At 39.8% G+C, this 22,623-nt stretch overlaps 1 protein-coding gene across 1 annotated transcript; it reads left to right on the top strand.

Annotated features, from left to right (window-relative positions):
* The first annotated feature begins 7,534 nt into the window (after positions 1-7,534).
* MMGT1 (membrane magnesium transporter 1) lies at positions 7,535-19,022 on the top strand. Its single transcript, XM_061178435.1, has 4 exons — positions 7,535-7,767; positions 11,549-11,601; positions 14,035-14,138; positions 15,790-19,022. Exons 1-4 carry the CDS (start codon positions 7,689-7,691, stop codon positions 15,947-15,949), a joined length of 396 nt encoding a protein of 131 aa, XP_061034418.1. The 5' UTR covers positions 7,535-7,688; the 3' UTR covers positions 15,950-19,022.
* The last annotated feature ends 3,601 nt before the right edge of the window (positions 19,023-22,623 follow it).

Raw genomic sequence — 22,623 nt, 5'->3', positions numbered from 1 at the left:
AGACCAGAAGACTAGCAGAAAAGATTTTCTACATCTAAAGATATAAAGAAGGAACCCCCATGAGACAGGTAGGAGGAACAGAGACGCAGTATACTCAAGACCCGTACTCCTGGGTGGGTGACCCACAAATAGGATGATAATTACAATTGCAGAGGTTCTCCCCAAGGAGCAATGGGTCTGAGCCCCACATCAGGCTCCCCAGCCCGGGGGTCCTGCATCAGGAAGAGAAGGTCTCAGAATGTTTGGCTTCGAAGGCCAGCAGGCTTACTTTTGGAAGAGCCAGAGGGCTATGGGAAACAGAGACTCCACTCTTAAACAGCACACACAAAATCTCACACACTCCGGCACCCAGGGCAGAAGCAGTAATGTGAAATGAGCCTGGGTCAGACCCACGTGCTGATTTTGGAGAGTCTCCCGGAGAGGGGGGAGGCAACTGCAGCTCACCCTCGGGACATAGACACTGGCGACAGCCATTTTTGGGAGCTCGTTCTACCACGTGGACACTGGTGCTATCAAGTGCCATTTTGGAATTCTCCCTCTAGCTTATTAGTGCAGGGACCTGGCCCTGCCCCTGCTCACCAGCTTGTTGGCACCAGTACCGGGACACCTCAGGCCAAGCAACTGGCTGAGAGGAGATATAGACCCACTCACCAGCAGGCCTGCTGCCTTAAGAACCCCTGAGCCCACAGCTGCCCTGGGACCCAGCCCTGTTCACCAGAGGGCCCAGGAGCTGGCCTCGCACACCAGTGCACTGGCACCACCCCTGGGATGCCCAGGGCCCTGCAGCCAGAGACCCTGGGACCTGGCCCCACCCACCAGTGGGCTGGCACTAGCCCTGGGATCACCTCCACCCACCAGTGGGTGGGCACCAATCCTGGGATCCCCAGGGCCCTGGCCCCACCCACCAGTGGGCTGACAGTCCTCAGGACCTGGCCCTGTACACCAGCAGGCCAACACCAGCTCCAGGACACTCTGGGCCCCTTAGCCAGTGGCCTGGGATCTGGTCCCACCCACCCGTGGGCTGACACCAGCTTTGGGATTTCCAAGGCCCTGCAGCCAGATATCCGAGGAATTGGCTCTGCCCAACCAGCAAGCTGGCACTAGCCCCGGGATCCCCTGGGCCCTAGCCCTTCCCACCAGCAGGCCAACACAAGCTGTGAGACGCCTTGGACTGCTCAGCTAGCCACCCCGGGTTTTGGCCCAACTCATCAGCGGGCCAGTGCCAGCTTTGGGACACCTCAGACACCACAGCCAACCTTGTCAGGAACCAGCCCCACCCACCAGCAGGCCAACAGCAGATCCGGGAACCTCGGCCCTCCACCCACCCACCCCAGAACCTGGTTCTGCCCACCAGTGGGCCAGCACTAGCCCTGGGACCCACTGGGGCTCTCAAGCCAGCAACCTTGTGACCTGACCACACCCACCAGTAGCCTACAGCCTCTGCACAAGTCAGGACCTGGCAACCAATCAGACTGGGGGCCAGCCGTGCCTACCAGACTACCCACCACAATAGAAGGACCCACACATCTCACATAGGGGGCACCCCTAGAGCATATAGCTCTGGTGACCAGAGGGGGGTGTGCTGCTGGGATGCATAGGATATCTCCTACAAATAGCCACTTATGCAAGGTCAGGAAATGTAACCAACCTACCAGATACATAAAAATAAATACAGCAAATTAGGTAAAATGAGGTGACAAAGAAACATGTTCCAAACAAAGGAACAAGATAAAACCTCAGAAGAACTAAGTGAAGTGGAGATAGGCCATCTACCCAATAAAGAGTTCAAGGTAATGATTGTAAATATATTCAAAGAATTTGCGAGAAGATTGGATGAACAGAGTGAGAAGTTAGAAGTTTTTAACAGAGTTAGAAAATATAAAGACCTAAACAGAGATGAAGAATACAATAATTGACATTAAAAATACACTAGAAGGAATCAACAGTAAATTAGATGATACTGAGGAACGGATCAGCGAGCTGGAAGACAGAATAGTGGAAATCACTGAAGCTCAATATATAAAATAAAAAAGAATAAAAAGCAATGAGGACAGGGACTTCCCTGGTGGTCCAGTGGTAAAGAATCTGCCTTACAATGCAGGGGTCGCGGGTTCGATCTCTGGTCAGGGAACTAAGATCTCACATGCTGCGGGGCAACTAACCCCCGCGCCACAACTACTGAGCTTGCGTTCCTCAACTAGAGAGCCCACGTGCCGCAAACTACAGAGCCCACGCACTCTGGAACCTGTGCGCCACAACTACAGAGCCCACGCGCCCTGGAGCCTGCGCACCACAACTAGAGAGAAGCCCGTGCGCCGCAACAAAGAGTCCGCGCACCTCAACGAAAGATCCTGCATGCCTCAACGAAGATCCCTCGTGCCGCAACTAAGACCCAACGCAGCCAAAAAAAAGAAAAAATCTTTAAAAAAAGCAATGAGAACAGCTTAAGAGACCTCTGGAACAACATCAAGCACACTAACATTCACATTAAAGGGGTCCCAGAAGGAGAAGAGAGAGCGAAAGGGACTGAGAACATATTTGAAGATATAATAGCTGATAACTCCCCTGACCTGGGAAAGGAAACAGACACCCAAGTCCAGAAAGCACAGAGAATCCCAAAAAGGAACCCAAAGAGGACCACACCAAGATATACTGTAATTAAAATGGCAAAAATTGTACATAAAGGGAGAATATTAGAAGCAACAAGGGAAAAGCAACGTTACGTACAAAGGAACTCCCATAAGGTTATCATCTCACTTTTCAGCAGAAACTCTACAGGTCAGAAGGGAGTGGCATGATATATTTAAAGTGATGATGAAAGGGAAGAACCTACAACCAAGAATACTCTACCCAGCAAGGCTTTCATTCAGATTTGATGGAGAGATCAAAAGTTTTACACACAAACAAAAGCAAAAAAGTTCAGCACCGGACTTCCCTGGTGGTGCAGTGGTTAAGAATCCGCCTGCCAATGCAGGGGACACGGGTTCAATCCCTGGTCTGGGAAGATCCCACATGCCGCGCAGCAACTAAGCCCATGCGCCATAACTACTGAGCCTGCGCTCTAGAGCCACAACTACTGAGCCTGCGTGCCACAACTACTGAAGCCCTCGCGCCTAGAGCCCGTGCTCCGCAACAAGAGAAGCCATCGCAATGAGAAGCCAGTGCACTACAACGAAGAGTAGCCCCCGCTCGCTGCAACTAGAGAAAGCCCGCGTGCAGCAACGAAGACCCAAGGCAGCCAAAAATAAATAAATAAATAAATAAATAATTGTCGTCTCTCAAACCTCTAAAAAAAAAAAAAGTGTTCAGCACCACTAAACCAGCTTTACAACAAATGCTAAAGGAACTTCTTGAGGTCGAAAAGAAAAGGCCACAACTAGAAACATGAAAATTATGAAAGGAAAAATCTCATTGGTAAAGGCAAAAACACATTAAAGTAGTAAATCAACCATGTATAAAGCTAGTAGGAAGGTTGAAAGACAAAAGTTATAAAATTAGCTATATTTGCAATAATTAGTTAAGGGATACAGAAAACCAAAAGATGTAAAATATGATATCAAAACAGTAAATATGGGGGGAGGGGAGTAAAAATGCAGGGTTGTTAAAATGTGTTTGAACTTAAGAGATCAGAAGCCTAAAATCATCACATATATAGATTAAGAGGTACAAACTTCCAGTTGCAAAAATAAATGAGTCATGTATATGAAATGTACAGTGTGGGGAATCTAGTCAATAACTATGTAAAATCTTTGAATGGTGACATCATAACTAGACTTATCATGGTGATCATTTTGAAATTTATAGAAATGCCAAATCACTATGTTGTATAACAGGAACTAGCATAGTGTTGTAGGTCATTTATACTTCAAAAACAAACAAACAAGGTCATAGAAAAAGAGATCAGATTTGTGGTTACCAGAGATGGGGGCTAGGGGGAGGGGGAATTGGATGAAGGCAGTCAAAAGGTACAAACTTTCAGTTATAAAAGATAAATACGTATTAGGGATGTAATGTACAACATGATAAATATAATTAACACTGCTGTGTGTTATATATGAAAGCTGTTGAGAGTATCCTAAGAGTTCTCATCATAAGAAAAAAAATTTTTTTCTATTTCTTTAATTTTGCATCTATATGAGATGATAGATGTTCACTAAACTCATTGTGGTCATCATTTCATGATGTATGGAAGTCAAATCATTACGCTATACACCTTAAACTTATACAGTGCTGTATGTCAGTTATATCTCAATAAAACTGGAGGAAAAAAATAAAAAATAAAATAAAAAATAAACCCAAACTGATTCTTGAGCATATGCTCTTAACCACAGTAGTATAAACCTTCCAGCAAAATAATCTTAAAGATATGAATCAAGTAACCAGTCTTTTTACTAAGATTCAAAACTCAAAATACCAACACACCACTTAATGTTTTAAGAGGAAGACACATTGCTTTGTTGTTTGAATTTCTTAGACTGAGCAGACATTACTTTTGTAAAGAATAAAATATATATATATATATATATATAAAACACTAGTTTATATAGTAGTAAACCTCTAGAATTTGTGATCCGGGGGGTTGTAATAAATAGCTTGAAGAAAGGTTTAGCATCTACAATAGATATATGGCTCCTATAGATACTTATAATAGTCAGGAATGTATTTCTAGGGAAGGTGGGTTTTTGAACTAAGTAGGAAAGGACAGAGTGTGCTAGGTAGGGAGAATCTGCGTGGGAAGTGGGTACATGGATGTGGTGTATGAAGTTACTCCTCCAGTTGGGTGGCATGTAACAAAGTTAATTAACTTGAAGACAATTCTGGGATTGCAGTGCTTTCTCTATTCAACCAACTATCCTGGGGAAACAGCGATGAGCCTTCATAAACAACATCTCCATCTCCATAGGAAACGCTTTAGAGATGGTTATCCCCACCTTTAATAACATCCACATCATTTATCCACTGTGCATGTGGACGACGGCTGTTTCTTTGGGAAAACTAAAGGCACTTCTTGGGTCACCCAGGAATTTAAATGCTCTTTCTCATGAGGTTTGACTTTTGTTCTAAGAGCTCGTGAAAACACTGCTGCCATTAGCTGTAACTTGCACCTTTGGGATTAACTCTAACGTAGAGAACACTGCATGAGTGGACCCAAGGTACTTAGTAACTGTGACTTAGTAAATTCCTTAGTAATTGTGACTATGAATATTTTGGCTTCCTTTCAGGGTGGAATCTATAGATGAGACAAAATCCTACCTCATGAATATGAGTTAACCATTTATTTCTAGAAAATGTAAAACTAGGTAGCTTGCACTCAGTATGTGGGTAACAGATTCAAAAGAGTGGGGAATGCATTTTAAGAGTGTAATGGAGAAAACAAAATTCAAGGCCTGGACAGAGGTCACTTCCCTGAAGACTAGGATAATGTATTGGTGGTTTATACAAATACCAGACTCCTTACTGGCTCTCTCTTTTTTCTATAACCTCATCTTTTTAAAAGAAAGTCACCAGATCTCAGCTCCTTTAAGAAACCTCCTAATCATTTTCTGCTTCAGATAAATTAATATTAACAGAAGTAATTTAATAGGGTACCTGAAAAGACTAATTTCAATTTGACCATTATCAAAGCCAAAACAAAGTTTTAAGATTTTTTTTGGATCACCTATGTTTTCAACCTTGCCACCTCCCAGCGGTGGAGAAGGAAGCACTTTCCTGTTAAGTGCAGAGAGATTATTTCCTGGTTCTTCCTGATTGTGAGGTCTATAAATAGGGCTACATTTGTAAGGAATACAATATACTGTACTTGACATTGATCAAGTACCGTGTCAACTCTTGGCTTAGACGTGAAGAAATTGGAGAGGGCCCAGAGAAAAATAATGACTATAATTAAAGGTTTGGAAAATGGGATCCAGGACAAAAACTATATAGGTAAAGTTGAGGAAATCTGATGACTCTTGGATGCCTTCTTTATTTGCTCAATTTTTTCAGCTTTGAGGAAGCTCAAGTATGTCAGAAAATGCTTATCATCAATCAAAGTGTTACCAAAATCTAAGGGTGTGTACAAGTCCACAGGGATTTTTGAATCCAATTCAAAAATAATGGACGGACTCTCTATAGAGATTCTTTCAAAGGAGGATACATCCCTCTCCACTTCTTTCTCATAATTCATTCATTCATTCATTCAGCAAACATTGAATGCCTACCATGTGACAGGCAACGTTCTAAGTATAGGCAGAAACCTCTGTCCTCTTGGAACTTACATTGCTGGAGGAAGAGAGTTGGTAAACAATAATAACACAACAAACATAATAAATAGGTAAATTATAGAGTATGTTAGAAGGTGATATAAAAATAGAGGTGAGGGGGATCAGGAATGGAAAGAATGCAAATTTAAAAGGGTGGACAGGATAGGCGTCTAGTAGCCAGTAAGAGTGAGCAAATTGATGCAGCTAAAACATAGAATTCTGACAGGGTTAAGGGCAAAGGATGGTGGTCACACTTTGCATTTACCTTGTGATATGCAGTTTACAACATTGTGCCAACCAGTCAGGAGGCACTGGAGGAGTTGGTGGAGTTTGGAAAAAGAGGTGAATTCTGTTTTGGCCATATTAAGTGTTAAGGGCCACAGGATAGAAATAAATGATCAGCAGGGAGTTGGAAATGCAGGTCTGGAGCGCAGGAAAGACATTTGAGATAGAGATGTCGACTTGGAATCACTAATATTGACGATGGCTTAAAGCAGTGGGAATGAATAGGTGAGCTAGCCAGAGGAGAATAGAGTGGAAAGAGGTCAACGTAAAATGTCTATAGTGTAGGGGATGAAGACAAAGAAAAAAATCGAGAAAGGAGAGTATATTTTATTCTGATCAGAGAGACAGAAGATGGATGGGCCTGTGTTGTTAGCATCACTTTATTCCTCTCCTTTCATTTCTCCCTAATGTAAACTGGTTCTCTTCGTGACGAAACACTCCCGCCGCGCTACACCCTTTTGGGCGCGAATCTTTCTCATAGACCTTTTGAAGGTAAGGAGAAGGGAACTAACTTTTACTGAGTGTCCCCCGCGTGCGACGTGTTTGCGGCTCCAAATGCCGGGTGGTTTTCCTCTACACCCCACCCGCCCCCTCGCTTTCACACCCTTGCCTCCTTCCGCGGTTCCCAGTAGGCTGAAGTACAGGAAAGGTCGACAGAAAACAAAGGGCACAGCTTGAGGGAAAAGCAAAACAAACAAGCAAAAATCCCCAGCCCAGCGGTAGGGAGCCAGCACTGACCGCCTTTAACCACCGCCTGCAGTGCCCCATGTCCCTCTGCCCCGCCCGGAACTCTCCACAGGTCCCGCCCCCTGCCCCGCGGCCCGCGCTCATTTGCTGGCGCCCTGCCACTCCGCTTCCCCATTGATCCGTTTGCGCCTCTTCTTTTACGCCGTCCGCTCAGCTCCGCCCCTCGCAAAGCCGCAGCGCGGCGCAGGCCCGGCCCCTCGGTACTCGCGGACTTTTTCCGTGTCGCTTCCCCTTCTTCCCGGCATCCCCGTTTCCGCTTTCTCACGGCTCTTTGGTTCTCCCACCTCTCAGGCGCTTCGCGCCCAGGGGTTCACTGACGTCATCTCTCTGCGCTGCGCGGACACCCGCCGGTAGAGGAAGGAGCAGCTCCGCCGCCCTTCGCTTCTTTTGTTGGGCTGCTACTCCTCCGGAGTCATGGCGCCGTCGCTGTGGAAGGGGCTGGTGGGCATCGGCCTCTTTGCCCTAGCCCACGCGGCCTTTTCCGCTGCGCAGCGTAAGTGCCTGAGGGACGGCGACCTCTTCCGTGCGGGACTCCGGGGGCGGCGTGTGGGCGCACCCTTGAGGGAGTGTAGGACCGCGTGTCCCGGGAACGGTCATTTGAGACCTTAGAGTTTGGGGTGACTGTGAGAAGCAGTGCGGGGCTCCCCGGTGGAAGGCTTGGAGTCTGAGTTTGAGAAGAGTGGGGCACCTGGGGTTGCAGCAGGGTTGGAAGGGGGTGTTGGGGAGAGGGCTCAGTATGGGACCGGTGGGCTGCAGGGTGGGCAGAGAGAGAATCTATCCGGGAATCCAGGACAAGTGATGTCAGATCCAGCGTGGGGCTGGCAAAGTGTCAGATCGAGGACCTCGAATGCTCATGGTCCCATGACAACTAGGTGGACAACGTCTTGGGCACTCCTGGGCTGTCCAGGCGGACTGACAAGTTAAGTGACCATTTGCCTCAGGGAGGCACTGTGATGCGGGGCAAAGAGCACCGGACTGGGTGGCTGGTTCTTAAAAACTTGCTTTACCGGTAAATCTGTGACCTTGGGCATATCATGTCCCTTCTCTGAGGCTTCATTGAGGTGGATTTTAATTCTTGCACTTTCTATGTCACAGAGTGATTGGGAAGTTTAAATGAAAAAAAAAAAGTGCTTTATCACACATATACAATTGTATTGTCAAGAGGAAACTTGGAGTCCAGCAGAGGATGCAGTGCAGTGAGACAGCTGATCTGTTTTGAGGTCTACCTTCTCTCTGAGACCAGGAGTTAGCAAACTCTGGCATGTGGGCCAAATGCAGCCTCCCTCCTGTTTTTGCCGTGAGCTAAGAATGTTTTTAGATTTTTAATTTGTTGGGGGAAAAAAGCAAAAGAATATAATTTTATGATCCATGACAGTTATATAAAATCCAAGTTTCAATGTCCATCAGTGAAGTTTTATTGGCATACAGCTACGCCCATTCATGTAGGTATTGTCTGGCTGCTTTCTAAGGGCAAAGTTGAGTAGTTACAGTGGAGATAGTAAGGCCTGCAAAGGCTAAAATATTTATTCTCTGGCCCTTTACAGGAAAAGTTTGCTGAGCTCTTTCCTAACCTATAGAGCCCATAAGGGCAGGGACAATATATATTTTGTTCATTGCTGTAATGTCAGTGCCCAGCACAATGTTCCCAACTAGGTACTCAATAAATTTGTTGAATGAAGGAAAGAAATTCAGAGTTGAACTTTATTCCTTTATTTGCTACATTACTTTCCATCTTCAGGAATAAAGTAGAAAATGAAATGTGAATTCCTCAAAGCTCCAATTGTTTTCAAGATAAAATCTTTTGTTCTATTATATATAATTAAAATGATCCAATTATTAAAATTACTTTTTACATACAGGTATTATGACAACATTTGTCTGGCAGAAATTCAGCTTTATTTTTTTTTTAATTTATTTTGAAATTTTAAATTTACAGAAAGGTTGCGAAGATAGTACAGAGAGTTACTGTATACCCCTCAGTTTCCCCCATTGGTAACACCTTACATTACTATGTTATAATGTCACAACTAGGAAACTGACATTGGTATACTACTATTAAGTAAAGTCTAGCTTTTATTTGGATTTCACCAGTTTTCCCATTAGTGTCTTCTTTCTATTCCAGGAATCAATCCAGAGTATCATATTACATTTAGTTGTCATGTTTCCTCAGGCTCCTCTTTCTGTGACAGTTTCTCCAAAACTCCAATCTTGAATGACAACAATAATAATAGCTAACATTTATTAAGTGCTTACCATGTGCCAGGCACTGAACTAAGCATTTTACGTGTATTATGTAATTCAATACTACCAAAAACCCTGGGAGGTAGATACTATTGTTATTATCGTCTTTGAAAGATGAAGAAATTGAGACATACTGCTAGGAAACTTGTGCAAAATTACAGAGATAAATGGTGGGGCTGGTCTTCAAAGACAAGCAGTTTGATTCTAGAGCCTGTGTGCTACACTGCTTGGTAAAATTCAGTCTTGAGTAATTGGTTGAAATTGCGCTGTGCTTAGGTGCTAGAAGGTGCAGTGATGTCCTGAGGGAGTTCAAAGTCAAGTGGAGAAACAAGTGGATCAAGCAACAATCACCATAAAGTGATATAGATGCTATGCTAAAAGTATGTAAAATACATGGAGATGGGAGTAGTCATTTTTCAGGGAGTGGGGGGAAGGGGTTAAGAAAGGTACCTAGAGTCTGGCTGATCAAGTGTGGTCTTTAGACCAGCATCTTGGAAATCATCTGGGAGCTGGTCAGAAATGCAGAAATTCAGAGCCCCCCACCCCAGATCTATGGAATCCGAATCTGCTTTTTAATAAGATCCCCAGGTGATTTGTATGTACATTCATTTTAGAATAGCTGCCCTAGAGGAGATTAGGATACAGTGGTACTGCGTCATTTTCTACAATAGACTTCAGCTGTAAAATCTTACTGTCGTAGAGCAAGGAGATAGATGACTGAAGTCCAACCCCTTCGTTTTACAGATGAGGAAATGCCCTGCTAAAGCTAGAGTTAGAGTCAGATTAGGCTTCATGCAAAGAAGAAAGGTAGCTGGGAATTGAACAGGCAGTAGGAAGTTAGCCAAAACCTATTTGGGTATTGGTTTGATTTTTCTTTTACACCTGTCCTTATGATGAAACCTGTGAGATAAAACTTAAGAAATGTCTCTAAACACATTCTCTTTTAAGAGTCAATGCATGCTCACTCACAATAATTTGAGGTTTTAAGCATGTTATTAGGTAGGGATTGTGCAAGATTCCTCTAGAATTAGGATTTTGTGTTTTTATGTGAGGTGAGGATGCCTTGTGGCATTTGTCACTGCAGTGGGACCTCTTTATAGTCCTCATGTTGGAAAGAGACCAATATTTACCTTTGAGGCTAATTGTGTCCTGTCAGGTTGTGGCAGCAGGTAGCACCCTGGGGTGCTGTGGCATGCTGGTCTTTGCCGTGACGAACTTTGTTATGGCAGAGCTCCTACCCTGTGTCTCATTTGATCCTCATATTATTCCCAATTTACAGTTGCAGAAATTTAGGCAGTGAAAAGATAGATACTGTATTTTTTTGATTCTCAGGCACATTCCACCTCCCACTCCTACATTTTAACACTCTGAAATTGAGATACATGTTACAATCCACGAGGGTGTCTTACATTGAATGAGATTACGATCAATTGAAGAGCTGGTATTATGATCTAGGCTTTTCAGCTTCCAAATCCTGATCCTTTTCCTTCATACCTTGCTGCCTCCTGAGGCTAAGGCAGTAGCAGAATTACAATTAAATCATAGAAGCAGCAATTGATGTCCAGGAATTTCTCCTATTCCAACACCCCCCCAGCATACTGTCTCAGGAAAAACATTTCCATAACAATATTACTTTGTCCATATTATGTGATGGTGGTGCTATTTCAGAGTTGAGATTTTCTGTAGACTTAATTTTTAAATAATTGTGATTTCTTTGACCAGTTAGTGAAAGAATTTCAGAGAATTCTAGTTTTCCTGTAGTAATGGAAGAAAAATTATGTTTAGGTATTTCTTCCTCATATTTGCTCACCTTTCACTCTTCTCCTGTTTTATAAGGTGACAGAGCAGGTCATGATGGGAATAAAATAGTTCAAGATCAGACTGACTGCCTTAGAAGATAGAGGTTTTTGAGGAATCCAGGATTAGCATTACTTTTTGTAGCACATGTCAGTTGCTTCTTTGGTATATAGATTTGCTTGCATTTTAAGAAAAATGGGCTACAATTTCTTTAATGGTATGCTTCTGGTTTATAGATCGTTCTTATATGCGATTAACAGAAAAAGAAGATGAATCACTGCCAATAGATGTAAGTTGGTCATTTATATTCCATTAAAATATATATAACCGAATCACTTTGCCGTATACCTGAAACTAACACAATATTGTAAATCAACTATACTTCAATAAAAAATATATATGTATATATATTTTAAAAATCAGCCACATAGCTTAAAATATATTTTTAAAATTTTTTGGTTTTTTATTCTCTTAATTTTCCAGACATGAAATAGCATATCTGTTATCTACTTTTTGTCACTCATTGTAAAAGCCAAAGATTTGTAAACAAAAGATTTCTGTTTGGTTTCTAGAACTTAGTTTATTTTTTTGGCCAAGCCGCGCAGCTTGCAGGATCTTAGTTTGCAGGATCTTAGCTCCCTGACCAGGGGTCGAACCTGGGCCCCCTGCAGTGAAAGTGTGGAGTCCTAACCACTGGACAGCCAGGGAATTCCCTAGAACTTAGTTTATAATAGTCTTTCTAGAAGTTGCTCTGTCTGTAGTCTGAGATGGACTTAAGTTGATTATTTGACTTTTTTTTTTTTTAGAAAATTCCTTTTATATGTAAAGTTTAAAAACAAGTAAAACTAACAAAACATTGTTTAGGGACAGATACATAGGTGGTAAAACTAAAGAAAAATAAGGAAGTGCTTTTTTTTTAAAGCTGAAATAATATGTGAACTTCACTCACAGTTTTTTATCTTTATTGGATTTTTGTTTTGTTTTTTTGCCTGTGCCGTGTGGCTTGCGGGATCTTAGTTCCCCGACCAGGGATTGAACCCGTACCCCCTGCAGTGGAAGCATGGAGTCCTAGCCACTGGACTGCCGGGGAATTTCCCACCCCTCCTTTTTTTTAATCTTTATTGGATTTTAAAGAACTAACGTAGTAAGTTCTTTGTAATAGAATCAACCAGTAAATGTCAAAAGTAAAACTGACCCCATACAATTAAAAGAAAAATTGACCCCATTGCTCACAATTCTACCTCTACTCCCAACAGTTTGGAGTATATCAGTAGTTTAGTTTTCTTCTATGCATAAACAACATTATCTTTGTGTATGTATAGTTTTACGTAATCAAAACACAGAGTGTTTCTTTTAAAAAAGTTATGTGTATATATGTATACTTTCATAACTAGCTTTTTATTACTTAACAATTTATCTTGACATATTTTCATGACAACTCATAGATTTACCACATCCTTGTTAATGATGCCTATGATTGCATTGTATGAAATGGGTCTTGGTACCCTGGTGGTGGGGATGTAAACCAGTATAACAGATGACATTACATTTTAGTTTACAAAGAGTAGTAGCTTGTGGCTAATTTTGACTTTAATTGTCATAATTAAAGACACGGTAGATGTGGCTATTAACTCATTCTCCCGTCACCTTTGTTTTGTGGTAGATGCGCGCACACACACACGCACACACACATATACACACTCATTTATATCTATTTAAAAATAACTTTCTTCTGTTTACAAATGGGAAAGTTTGAAAAATACAGAAAATCACAATCAAGAAAATAAAATATGCCTGTAATCCCATGTTGGTTAATATCAAACATTGCAAGTTTTTGCTTGCAGAACCTCTTTGGAAAGCAGTTTCGTATTACCTAATAAAGTTGAATTTGTGTATACTCTACACCAGTGGTTGCACTCCCGTGTGCCAGGAGACATACACAAAGATATCCATCCTGATGTTGTAAAAGTCACAGACAGGAAACGGCCCACATAGCCATCAACAGTAGAATGTATAAATTGTGGGATTTTCGTGTAATGAAATACAATGAAAATGAATGGACTACAACTATGTACTTCAACAGGGAGGAATCTCACCAAAAAAAAAGCTCAAATGGGAAAAAGTAAGCAGTGTATGTTTTAGAGGTACATACAGAGCTGGTAAAATTATAAATAAAAGCAAGGAACTGATTAATACACAACTGGGGACAATAGTTAACTGGGAGGGAGGGTGAAGGATATAATTGGAGAGGGATACCTGGGCCTTGAAAGGTACTGGTAATGTTCTATTTCTTAAGCTAGGTGGTGGCTAAGGGGTATTCTTTTTATACTCTGTGATATTTAACAATAATACATTAAAACATTCATAGTTGCTGTAGGTGGTGGCTAAGGGGTGTTCTTTTTATACTCTGTGATATTTAACAGTAATACATTAAAACATTCATAGTTACTCTTAGAAGCTGGTAATAGTTGATAACTGAGTTCTGAATGGCTTGGTACCTGTTTTTGCTGTTTGCGCAAAACCCAGAAGTATTTTTGCAGCCAATTCACAGAACTTATAGAAGATACTGTTTTGTCTGAGTCCAAATCAGTTAAAGTGAGACTTCTTGATAGGATCTAGAAGAAATACCTGTTAAGAGGCTAGAAAGAGATGGAGAGAAAATTGTAAATTTTTATAATAATATTTGTATGTTGTTTAGTAATTTCAATCTTTATACTCACAGATAGTTCTTCAGACACTTCTGGCCTTTGCAGTTACCTGTTATGGTATAGTTCATATTGCAGGGGAGTTTAAAGACATGGATGCCACTTCAGAACTAAAAAATAAGTAAGTCTTTTCCTTTTCATAGGCATTTAATTTCATGGGGGTTTTGCTTCATTTACATAATTTAAAATCTATGTTTTTTATGGTACATAGAAGTTGGTTTTGTTTTTACATTTCGATTATGCAGTTTGTATGAGTAATGAGGTAAAAAAATTGAGGCAGTGTTTGATGTGACAGGAAAAATGGAAGTTGAATGACAGGTTATTGACATTAGAATAAGATGTTATGTTATGGTTGCTTAAAATTACTTGTTGGCTGGTTGGATAGATAGGTGGATGGAAATAGATATATAGGAAGATATTCCCTCAGGAATTTTTTCCTTCTTTCTTCCCCACCTGCCTTGCTTCCCCCTCTCCTTCCTCCCTCCCTCCCCTCCCTCCCCTCCCTTCCCTCCCTTCCCTCCCTTCCCTCCCTTCCCTCCCTTCCCTTTTCCTCTTCTTATCCTCTTGTCCCAGCTTAATCTTTGGAAGATTAAGAGGTTTTTTGTTTCCTCTCTCACTTGAACCTAGTCTGTGACATAAACTCTGCTCTTAGGCCCTTTTCTATCCTTGGACTAAAGTATATTTGTTATTCTGCTTTCTTTTTTTCTCCTATACTACTTCTAAGGTATTTTCATGAACTTTGCTTGCTTTTCTTTTCCGTATTTCTGACTTGCATAAAATCATCCTTTAGCTTTATTCAATTCCATCTCTGGACTTTACCCACCTTCTTGATCCTAGAAATTTTAACACAGTATTTCCTTAGAAGAATTCACAATAAACATTTATGTGTTAGAGGAAATTCATCCCCTTTTTACTTTTACTTTTTAATTTACATTTTAAATAGTCACATCTCAGGCTTCCCATTTTATGTTGGGGTATGCTTGGATTTTCAGGTGGGCTGACGTTGAGATTTGAGTTTTTATCAAAAGAAAAGTTCTCTTTCCTTCCAGGAAGTTAATATTTAAAAACAAACCAATACCAAAAGCCATACACTTAGGTGTTTGTGAACTTTTTTAAGACTGCATATATCTCACTGGAAAAATGAAAGGATACTCCACTATCACTACCCACTACAGTTCTTACAAAGAGTCTACCAAGAATCACATGCAAGGGGCCTAGAAAGAAAGGAGTAAAACAGAATGGCATTAAGTAGGTGGTAGCAAAATACATGAATTTAGTAGGTGGTAGCAAAATATACGAGTTTGGACAACAGCAGGTACAGAAGGGCCAAAAGGAATTTTTCGTTGTACTTGATTCTTGGAAGACAGATCTGTACAGTGATCAGATGGCTTGAATAGTGAGGGCCAGGTGAGAATAATCAAAGTTATAATCTATGTACTGTTTTTTTTTTAAGGACTATTTGGCATGGGCTAGTGTTAGATTTATAGAGGTGATTAAAGTTGAGCAATTATTTGTGTTTTCATAGGCATCTTGGAAGGAATGCCTGAATTAAAAAATTTGAGGGTTTTATGTTGCATTTCCGGGTTTCTTATTTTCCTTGTACAGGAAGAAAGTGAGATACAGTATGTTTACCAATTATAGTCTGATTTTATGGATTTAAACTTAATTAAAACTATAAGCCATAGCAAATTCATAATTTATTAGAAGCCTGCTTATTTTCAAATAGGCTTTTATAAAGGTTTATCTAAAATTAATGCTTTTTTTCTTTTAAGGACATTTGACACATTAAGGAATCACCCATCATTTTATGTATTTAATCATCGCGGTCGAGTACTGTTCCGGCCTTCGGATACAACAAATTCTTCAAATCAAGATGCATTGTCCTCTAACACATCATTGAAGTTACGAAAACTTGAATCACTGCGTCGTTAAGATTTTTACAAATTATAATAACAGAATAGGACAGGACACAGAGCTGGAATATTGGAGTTTGGGGTACAAAACACTCCCCCCCCATCAGTATTTATATTGATCTTTCAGACCTAATTAAAAAAGTCTATGACCCTTGTTTATACACTGTTAATCAAATCATGAATGCAATATAAGTTATCTGTGAAATGAGTCTTTGATCTTTCATAGAGAATTCTTTTTTCATCTAAAACAAATTCACATGTTTTGTAAAAGTCACTGTTTTGAACACATTTCTTTGAAAAATGATGGTTTTGTAATTATTTATTTTCTTAGATTTCTTTTCTTTTGCACTACAGTTTTTAGGATCCTTTTGGAGATAGTGTGACTACTGCATTTTGCAGCATGAATGCTAGTAAAATGGTCTTAAGTTCTTAACAACAAATGGACTTCTCTAAAGAGACCAAAATGGTGACTTATCAGTTTTTCTTATGCCCCCTAAAAAGTGGCTCTGCTTCAGCAGATACTTGCCAGTTTTTAATTTATCCATTACTTCTCACCCTACCCCGCTCCCATATACCTCCTAACATCAGTCTTGTTTCATCACTTCTCTGGGGTTCTGTGTGCAGCAAGCAATTTTTGTGTCAGAAATCCTTTGTCATAACAAATATATTTAACAAACTCAGCTTGCTGTAAAGCTACTTGTGTTCTCTTCATTTATTGGTAAAAAATGTCCCGAATTGATTATGTAGTGTAAGAATAGTTGAAGATAGACCAAAAAGACCATCCATGAATTAATTATCCTGCCTGTGTAGAAGAATAGTAATCACTGAGGAAAACTGATTACTCGTCATTAGCCAGTTTAACTTATTCAAAATCTCTGTTATTTTATTGCATACTAAACTAGTGAATTAGTAAAACTAAAGGAAACCTCATTAAAGGTAGACTTCAATGGAATTGGGCCAAATATGTTCTAAATATTTGGAACTCATGTCTTTAAAAAAAATTAAGGTCATTGAAGAAATTGTTTCATAGCTTCTGATTTGTTTTCCATCTTCATTGTATGTTGCTGAAGGTGAGGATGAGGGTACAGAGAAGAATTTTTTTAGATACAGTAATTTAAGTTTTAGGGGAATTTGGCTAGCTCTTTGATCTGCAGGAAGCTTAACATTTCTACATTTCTTCGTAGAAAACATTGCTTTTGTTGAATCATACAGGTATGGAAACATTGCTTTTGTTGAATTGTATAGGTATAAAGGGAATAACTGTATGCAGATTTGAAAAGGAAATGTGCTTTAGGCAAGAGTCATGAGATGTCCTTATCCTTGAAGGCATTTTTTTCCATTAGTAATGAACCTCAGCTCTTCTCTTCTGCCTGGTAACGCAGCCTGCAGTACAAGATTATTTTGTCATTGGGTTTTTATCCATTGTTTAATTTTGTTTTGCCAACCCAATCTGTCTGTGGAACACTGACTCTGCTCTCTAAGGAGAACAAAGTTAGAAATCTGTTGAAAACCTAAAATAATTTAGAAATGAGTTTAAAATGTGAAGTCAGGGGTTAAAGTGGTTGTATTTAAATCAGAACAGTGTATGAGAAACAAGCTCCTTACGTCAGGCCTGTGTACCGTTTCCTCAGGTATGACTTGATTCGCAAGAGCGTCTTATTTTCTTCTCTTTGGGGGCCTGTCTTCCTTTCCTAATAGGTTTTAATAATAACTTTACTGAGGTATAATTCACATACCTTACCATTCACCCATTTAAAGGGTACGATTCAGTGGTGTAATATATTCATGAAGTTGTGCAACCATGATCACAGTGAATTTGAGAACATTGCCATCAGCCCAGAAAGAAACCCTGTGCCCTTTAGTGGTTACCTGTCTTTTTCCCCCAGTGCCTCCCAGCCACTAATCTACTTTCTGTCTCTGTACATGTGTCTATTCTGGTCATTTAATATGAATGGATTCCTGCAGTATCTGGGCTTTCATGACTGGCTTCCCAAATATGGTTTTGTTCTATGTGGAGTGAGAACTTCTCCTCTTGAGAACTGTGATTGCTGTAAAAGGAAGTGGTTTGTAAAAATCAGTAGATGTAAGGAGGGAGGGTCACATACCTAACAGGTTTCTCAGTCCGTCTTATGCTGAATAGTTTTTTCTCAGAACCAAGCATTCATGATATGTTACTACTTATAATATTTTTGTCTGGTCTCTAGAATGGACATTGATATGGATAGCCCAGTCAGGAAAGTCCTGCTAAATATGATGCCAAATAACGTGGCAAATAATTGACATAGCAGTCTTCAGTTGTGTCTCATTTTGCTAGGAGCTTGTACACCTCTGGTCAGGTGAGCTTCCCAAATTTTTTCTTTAATTTCCTCCAGTGAATTTATGCTGTCTTTTAAAAGTAAGTACCATAGGATTTGGGTGATTTGGGTGCTTCGTAACAGCGCTAAATGGATTAAGTTCAGAATTCTATTTATACTACTATGAGGCAGTACTAAGGTAGCCAAAAATGTAGTCATGCGAGCTAGTTAAGCCTGCAGTTGACTATGATTTCAGTGACATTCAGAAGTGTGTACTGTTGAAGGCTCTCTAGAATATAGGAAGACTTAATGACCAGGGAACCAGCCAAATGCTATGGCCTAGTGGGCCAGCTGCAGAAAATGCAGATTTGTGAATTAGAGACTGTGATGCTCTGTAACTCCCTAATGATTGTTTTCTAAGCATTGTGGCTTATTTTTGAGTGGCATGACAGCATCCCCCTGGTTGTATGTGGCCTGTTTCCATGATGTATTGAGTAGTGTTGTTTGTTGTGAGCATCGATGCCTGTAACACCAAGCTAAACACATTCTTTTGGATATGTTTCCTCTCTTTAAATGACCTTGCCCTGTCCAATAAATAAATGATTGTCTCACCCTGTTTTTGGTAGTGGTTTTTTTTTTGTTTTGTTTCGTTTGTTTGTTTGTTCGTTTTGCTTTTAATCTCATTTTCTTCTGTTTCTCTGTCCCCAGAAAAATGTAAGATCTAATTTTAATGACTGTATTTTTTCCAATGTGATGCTGTTTTACTAAATTCAGTGGATACTTTACTTTTCATTGTACATGTAAAGTCTTATTGCAATTTTATGTTTTTTTTAGAGTTGAAATAGAATGTGTAATCTCATTTATATTTATATTTATGAATTATCAAATGCCCTTTGGAGTATAAGAATATTGGTCTTTGAGTAGCAATGTCTAATCATTCCAGCACAAATGTGTTATATAGCCAAACTGCCATTACAAAATGGCAATTTATACTTAACAGGAAATCATTATGATTAAAGCATCAGGGGACAAATCTAGAGTTTAATGGAAATCCAAGAGGAAGTTCTGGTTTGCAAAGCTTGGCGCTTATCTGCAGTATTTTGAAAGATAGCACTACTAGTATTCAAATCTACATAGGAATATCTCAAAATAACCTACTAATCAAGTATTCTTTTAAAAGGAAAAAAAGAAAGATAATATATGCACATGGCAAAAAAAAAAAAACCAGATGGTACAGAAAGGCATGAGATTAAAACTTGCTCCCTTCCCTCCTGCTCCTAATACCTCTCTCCAAAGGTAACCAGCTTTAAGTGTCTTGTATATTCTTTCAGGAAAAAAGTTATTTGCCAGCAAATATATACTTAAAAAGTTTTTACATTAATGGAATCGTCAGACTGTATACACTCTTCTGTACCTTGCTTTTTTTGCTACCTGTGTCTTATAAGATCTTTCTGTATCAGTATGTACAGAAATACCTCATTCTTTTTAATGACTGTGTGGTATTCTAATATATGATGTGTAATAAATGTTCAAACATTGATGGGCTTTCAGGTTGTTGGCAATGTTTTACTATTGCTAAACCATATTGCAGTGAACTTACTTGTACATATAATGAGATTAAACTAACAAGGTTACTTCCTAGCAATAGAATTGCTGGGTCAAAGGATAGTTTTCATTTTCAGGTCAGTAGTTGTTGCCAAACCGATCTCCAGAAATCTTTGCCCAATTATGCTTCCACATATAATGTATAAGAATAATTATTTATGAGGCTCTTGCCAATACTGGGCCCTCAACTTTTAAAAATTTGATCATCTGAAAGTGAATAAATGGTATTTTGCATCTTAGTGAAGTTATAATGCATTTTAATGAAGGAGATGGAACACATTTTCATGTTTATTGGTTGCTTATATTTCATTTTCTGTGAACTGTGTGGTCATGTTCTGTTTTCTATTAGATGATTTGTTTTTTATTAGTTTGTATGAGCTCTTTGTAAGCTAAGAAAATTGGTCCGTTGTCATATGTTTAATAATATTTTCCTGAGTTTTATTTATTTATGTAGTTAAACTTATCAGTCTTTATGGCTTCTGGGATTTGTGCCTTGCTTTAGAAAGGCCTTCTTTACATTTAAGAATAAATTTAATGTATTTTTCCAGTACTTTTAAGTTTTTTTTTTTAACCTTTAAATCTTTGCTTCATTTGGAATTTATTTAGGTGGAAGGAGTGAGGTAAGAATTCAAGATTTTTCTCTTCCAAATAGCTATCTGGTTATCCCAACCCTATTTGTTGACTTTTTTCCACATTGATTTGAAAAACCATCCCTCATACATTGTTTCCATATATATTTAGATTTGTTTCTGAACTCTGCAGTCTTTTGCAAAAATTACCAGTCTTTTAATTATTTTAAGTTATTATGCATTTTCATATTTGGCATTGCTAGTCCATACCACAATATTATTTCAGGATTTTTTTTCCTAGTTATTCTTGCATGTTTATATTTCTAGATGAACTTTAGTATCATTTTATCCAATTCTAAAATCCTATTGGTACTTTTCCTAAAATTTTATTTTGAAAAATTTCAAACTTACAGAAAGTGTGAAAGAAAAGTTTGATGAGTGCCAAAATACTTTTCATTTAGATTCACCATTCCTAACATTTTGTTACTTTTGCTTTTGTTCTCTCCAAATGTGCTTCTTTCAAAACCCTCCTGAATTGTTTGTGGTGAGTTACAGACTTCATCATAACACTTCATCACATCATGACGTTCCTAAATATGTCAGCATGCCTCTCCTATGAGAGTGAAGACATTTTCCCATTTAACCACAATACCATTCTCACACTTAAGGAAAGGGTGAACCATCTAATCTATTCAAATTTACCCATGCATCCCCAGAATGACTTGTAGCTGCCCCCACCAAGGTTCACAAATTACATTGGTTAGTTTGTCTCTCCAGTCTCTTTTAAATAGTCCTTCTACCTCCTTTTTAAAACGGTATTTTCTAAATAAACTTATTTTTTAGAACTGTTTTAGATTTACAGAAAAATTGGGAAGATGGTGCAAAAAATTCCCACATAGCCCGCCTCAGTTTCACCACTGGTTAACATCTTATGTTAGCATGGTACATTTGATAACAATCCTTGAACAGATATTGCTATGTTATTTTTTTTTAATTAATTAATTTATTTATTTATTTATTTTTGGCTGTGTTGGGTCTTCATTTCTGTGCGAGGTCCCTCTCTAGTTGCGGCAAGCGGGGGCCACTCCTCATCGCGGTGCGCGGGCCTCTCACTATCGCGGCCTCTCTTGTTGCGGAGCACAGGCTCCAGACGCGCAGGCTCAGTAGTTGTGGCACACGGGCCCAGCTGCTCCGCGGCATGTGGGATCCTCCCAGGCCAGGGCCCGAACCCGCGTCCCCCGCACCGGCAGGCAGACTCCCAACCACTGCGCCACCAGGGAAGCCCTGCTACGTTATTTTTAACTGGAGTTAATATTCGGATTTCCTTAGTTTTTACCAAATGTCCTTTTTGTGTTCCAGGATTCCATCCAGGATACCACATTACATTTTTAAATTTCATTTTAAAATATTTATTTATTTATTTATTTATTTATTTGGCTGTGCCGGGTCATTTAGCTGCGATGTCTTAGGCTTCTCTTGGCTGTGACAGTCTTTTAGACTTTCCTTATTTCTGGTGACCTTGACAGTTTTGAGGAATACTGGTCAGGTATTTTGTACAATGTGCCTCTACTGGGATTTGTCCAGTGTTTTTTTTACCATTATTAGACTTGGATTATGTGTGCCATTGTTATCATACCCAGGGCACACATTTATTAACATGAATTTTAACTGTTGATTTTTTTTTTTTTTTGGCTGCGCCACGCAGCTTGCAGGATCTTAATTCCTTGACCAGGGATTGAACCTGGGCCATGGCAGTGAAAGCGCGGAGTTCTAACCAATGGACTGCCAGGGAATTCCCTGTTGATGTTATTCTTGATCACCTAAAGCAGTGTTTGTTGGGTTTCTCCATTGTAGAGTTACGCTTTCCATACTGTCCTCTTTGGAAAGAAGTCGCTGTGCACAGCCCACACTTAGGGAGTAGGGAGTTAGGCTCCACCTCCTTGAGGATGGAGTATCTACATCAATTATTTGGAATTCTGCACGGGAGGTATGTCTCTTCTCCCCCACTTGTTAATTTATTCAATATTTTATTTATATGAGTTTGGCTCATGGATATTAATTTATTTTGTACTCTGGGTTATCATGTAATACTACTTAATTTTGTTGCTGAGATTGTTCCAGTTTTGAACATTGGTAGCTCTTTCATTTGACTCTTGTGTCCCTTTGACATCACTTCCATTACTGTGGATTTTTCCCCCAGCATTTCTTACTTTCTGGCACTACGA

Source organism: Eubalaena glacialis, chromosome X (assembly GCF_028564815.1).
Source record: "Eubalaena glacialis isolate mEubGla1 chromosome X, mEubGla1.1.hap2.+ XY, whole genome shotgun sequence".
Lineage (NCBI taxonomy): Eukaryota > Metazoa > Chordata > Mammalia > Artiodactyla > Balaenidae > Eubalaena > Eubalaena glacialis.
The sequence above is the reverse complement of the archived record's forward strand: the minus strand, read 5'-3'. Positions and strand labels throughout refer to the sequence as shown.

Bases quoted from the DNA above. Each gene is read 5' to 3' on its own strand.
- MMGT1 (XM_061178435.1), top strand. From the start codon at position 7,689: ATGGCGCCGTCGCTGTGGAAGGGGCTGGTGGGCATCGGCCTCTTTGCC. The intron at 7,768-11,548 runs GTAAGTGCCTGA...TCTGGTTTATAG, and splicing joins GGCCTTTTCCGCTGCGCAGC to ATCGTTCTTATATGCGATTA. The intron at 11,602-14,034 runs GTAAGTTGGTCA...TTATACTCACAG, and splicing joins ATGAATCACTGCCAATAGAT to ATAGTTCTTCAGACACTTCT.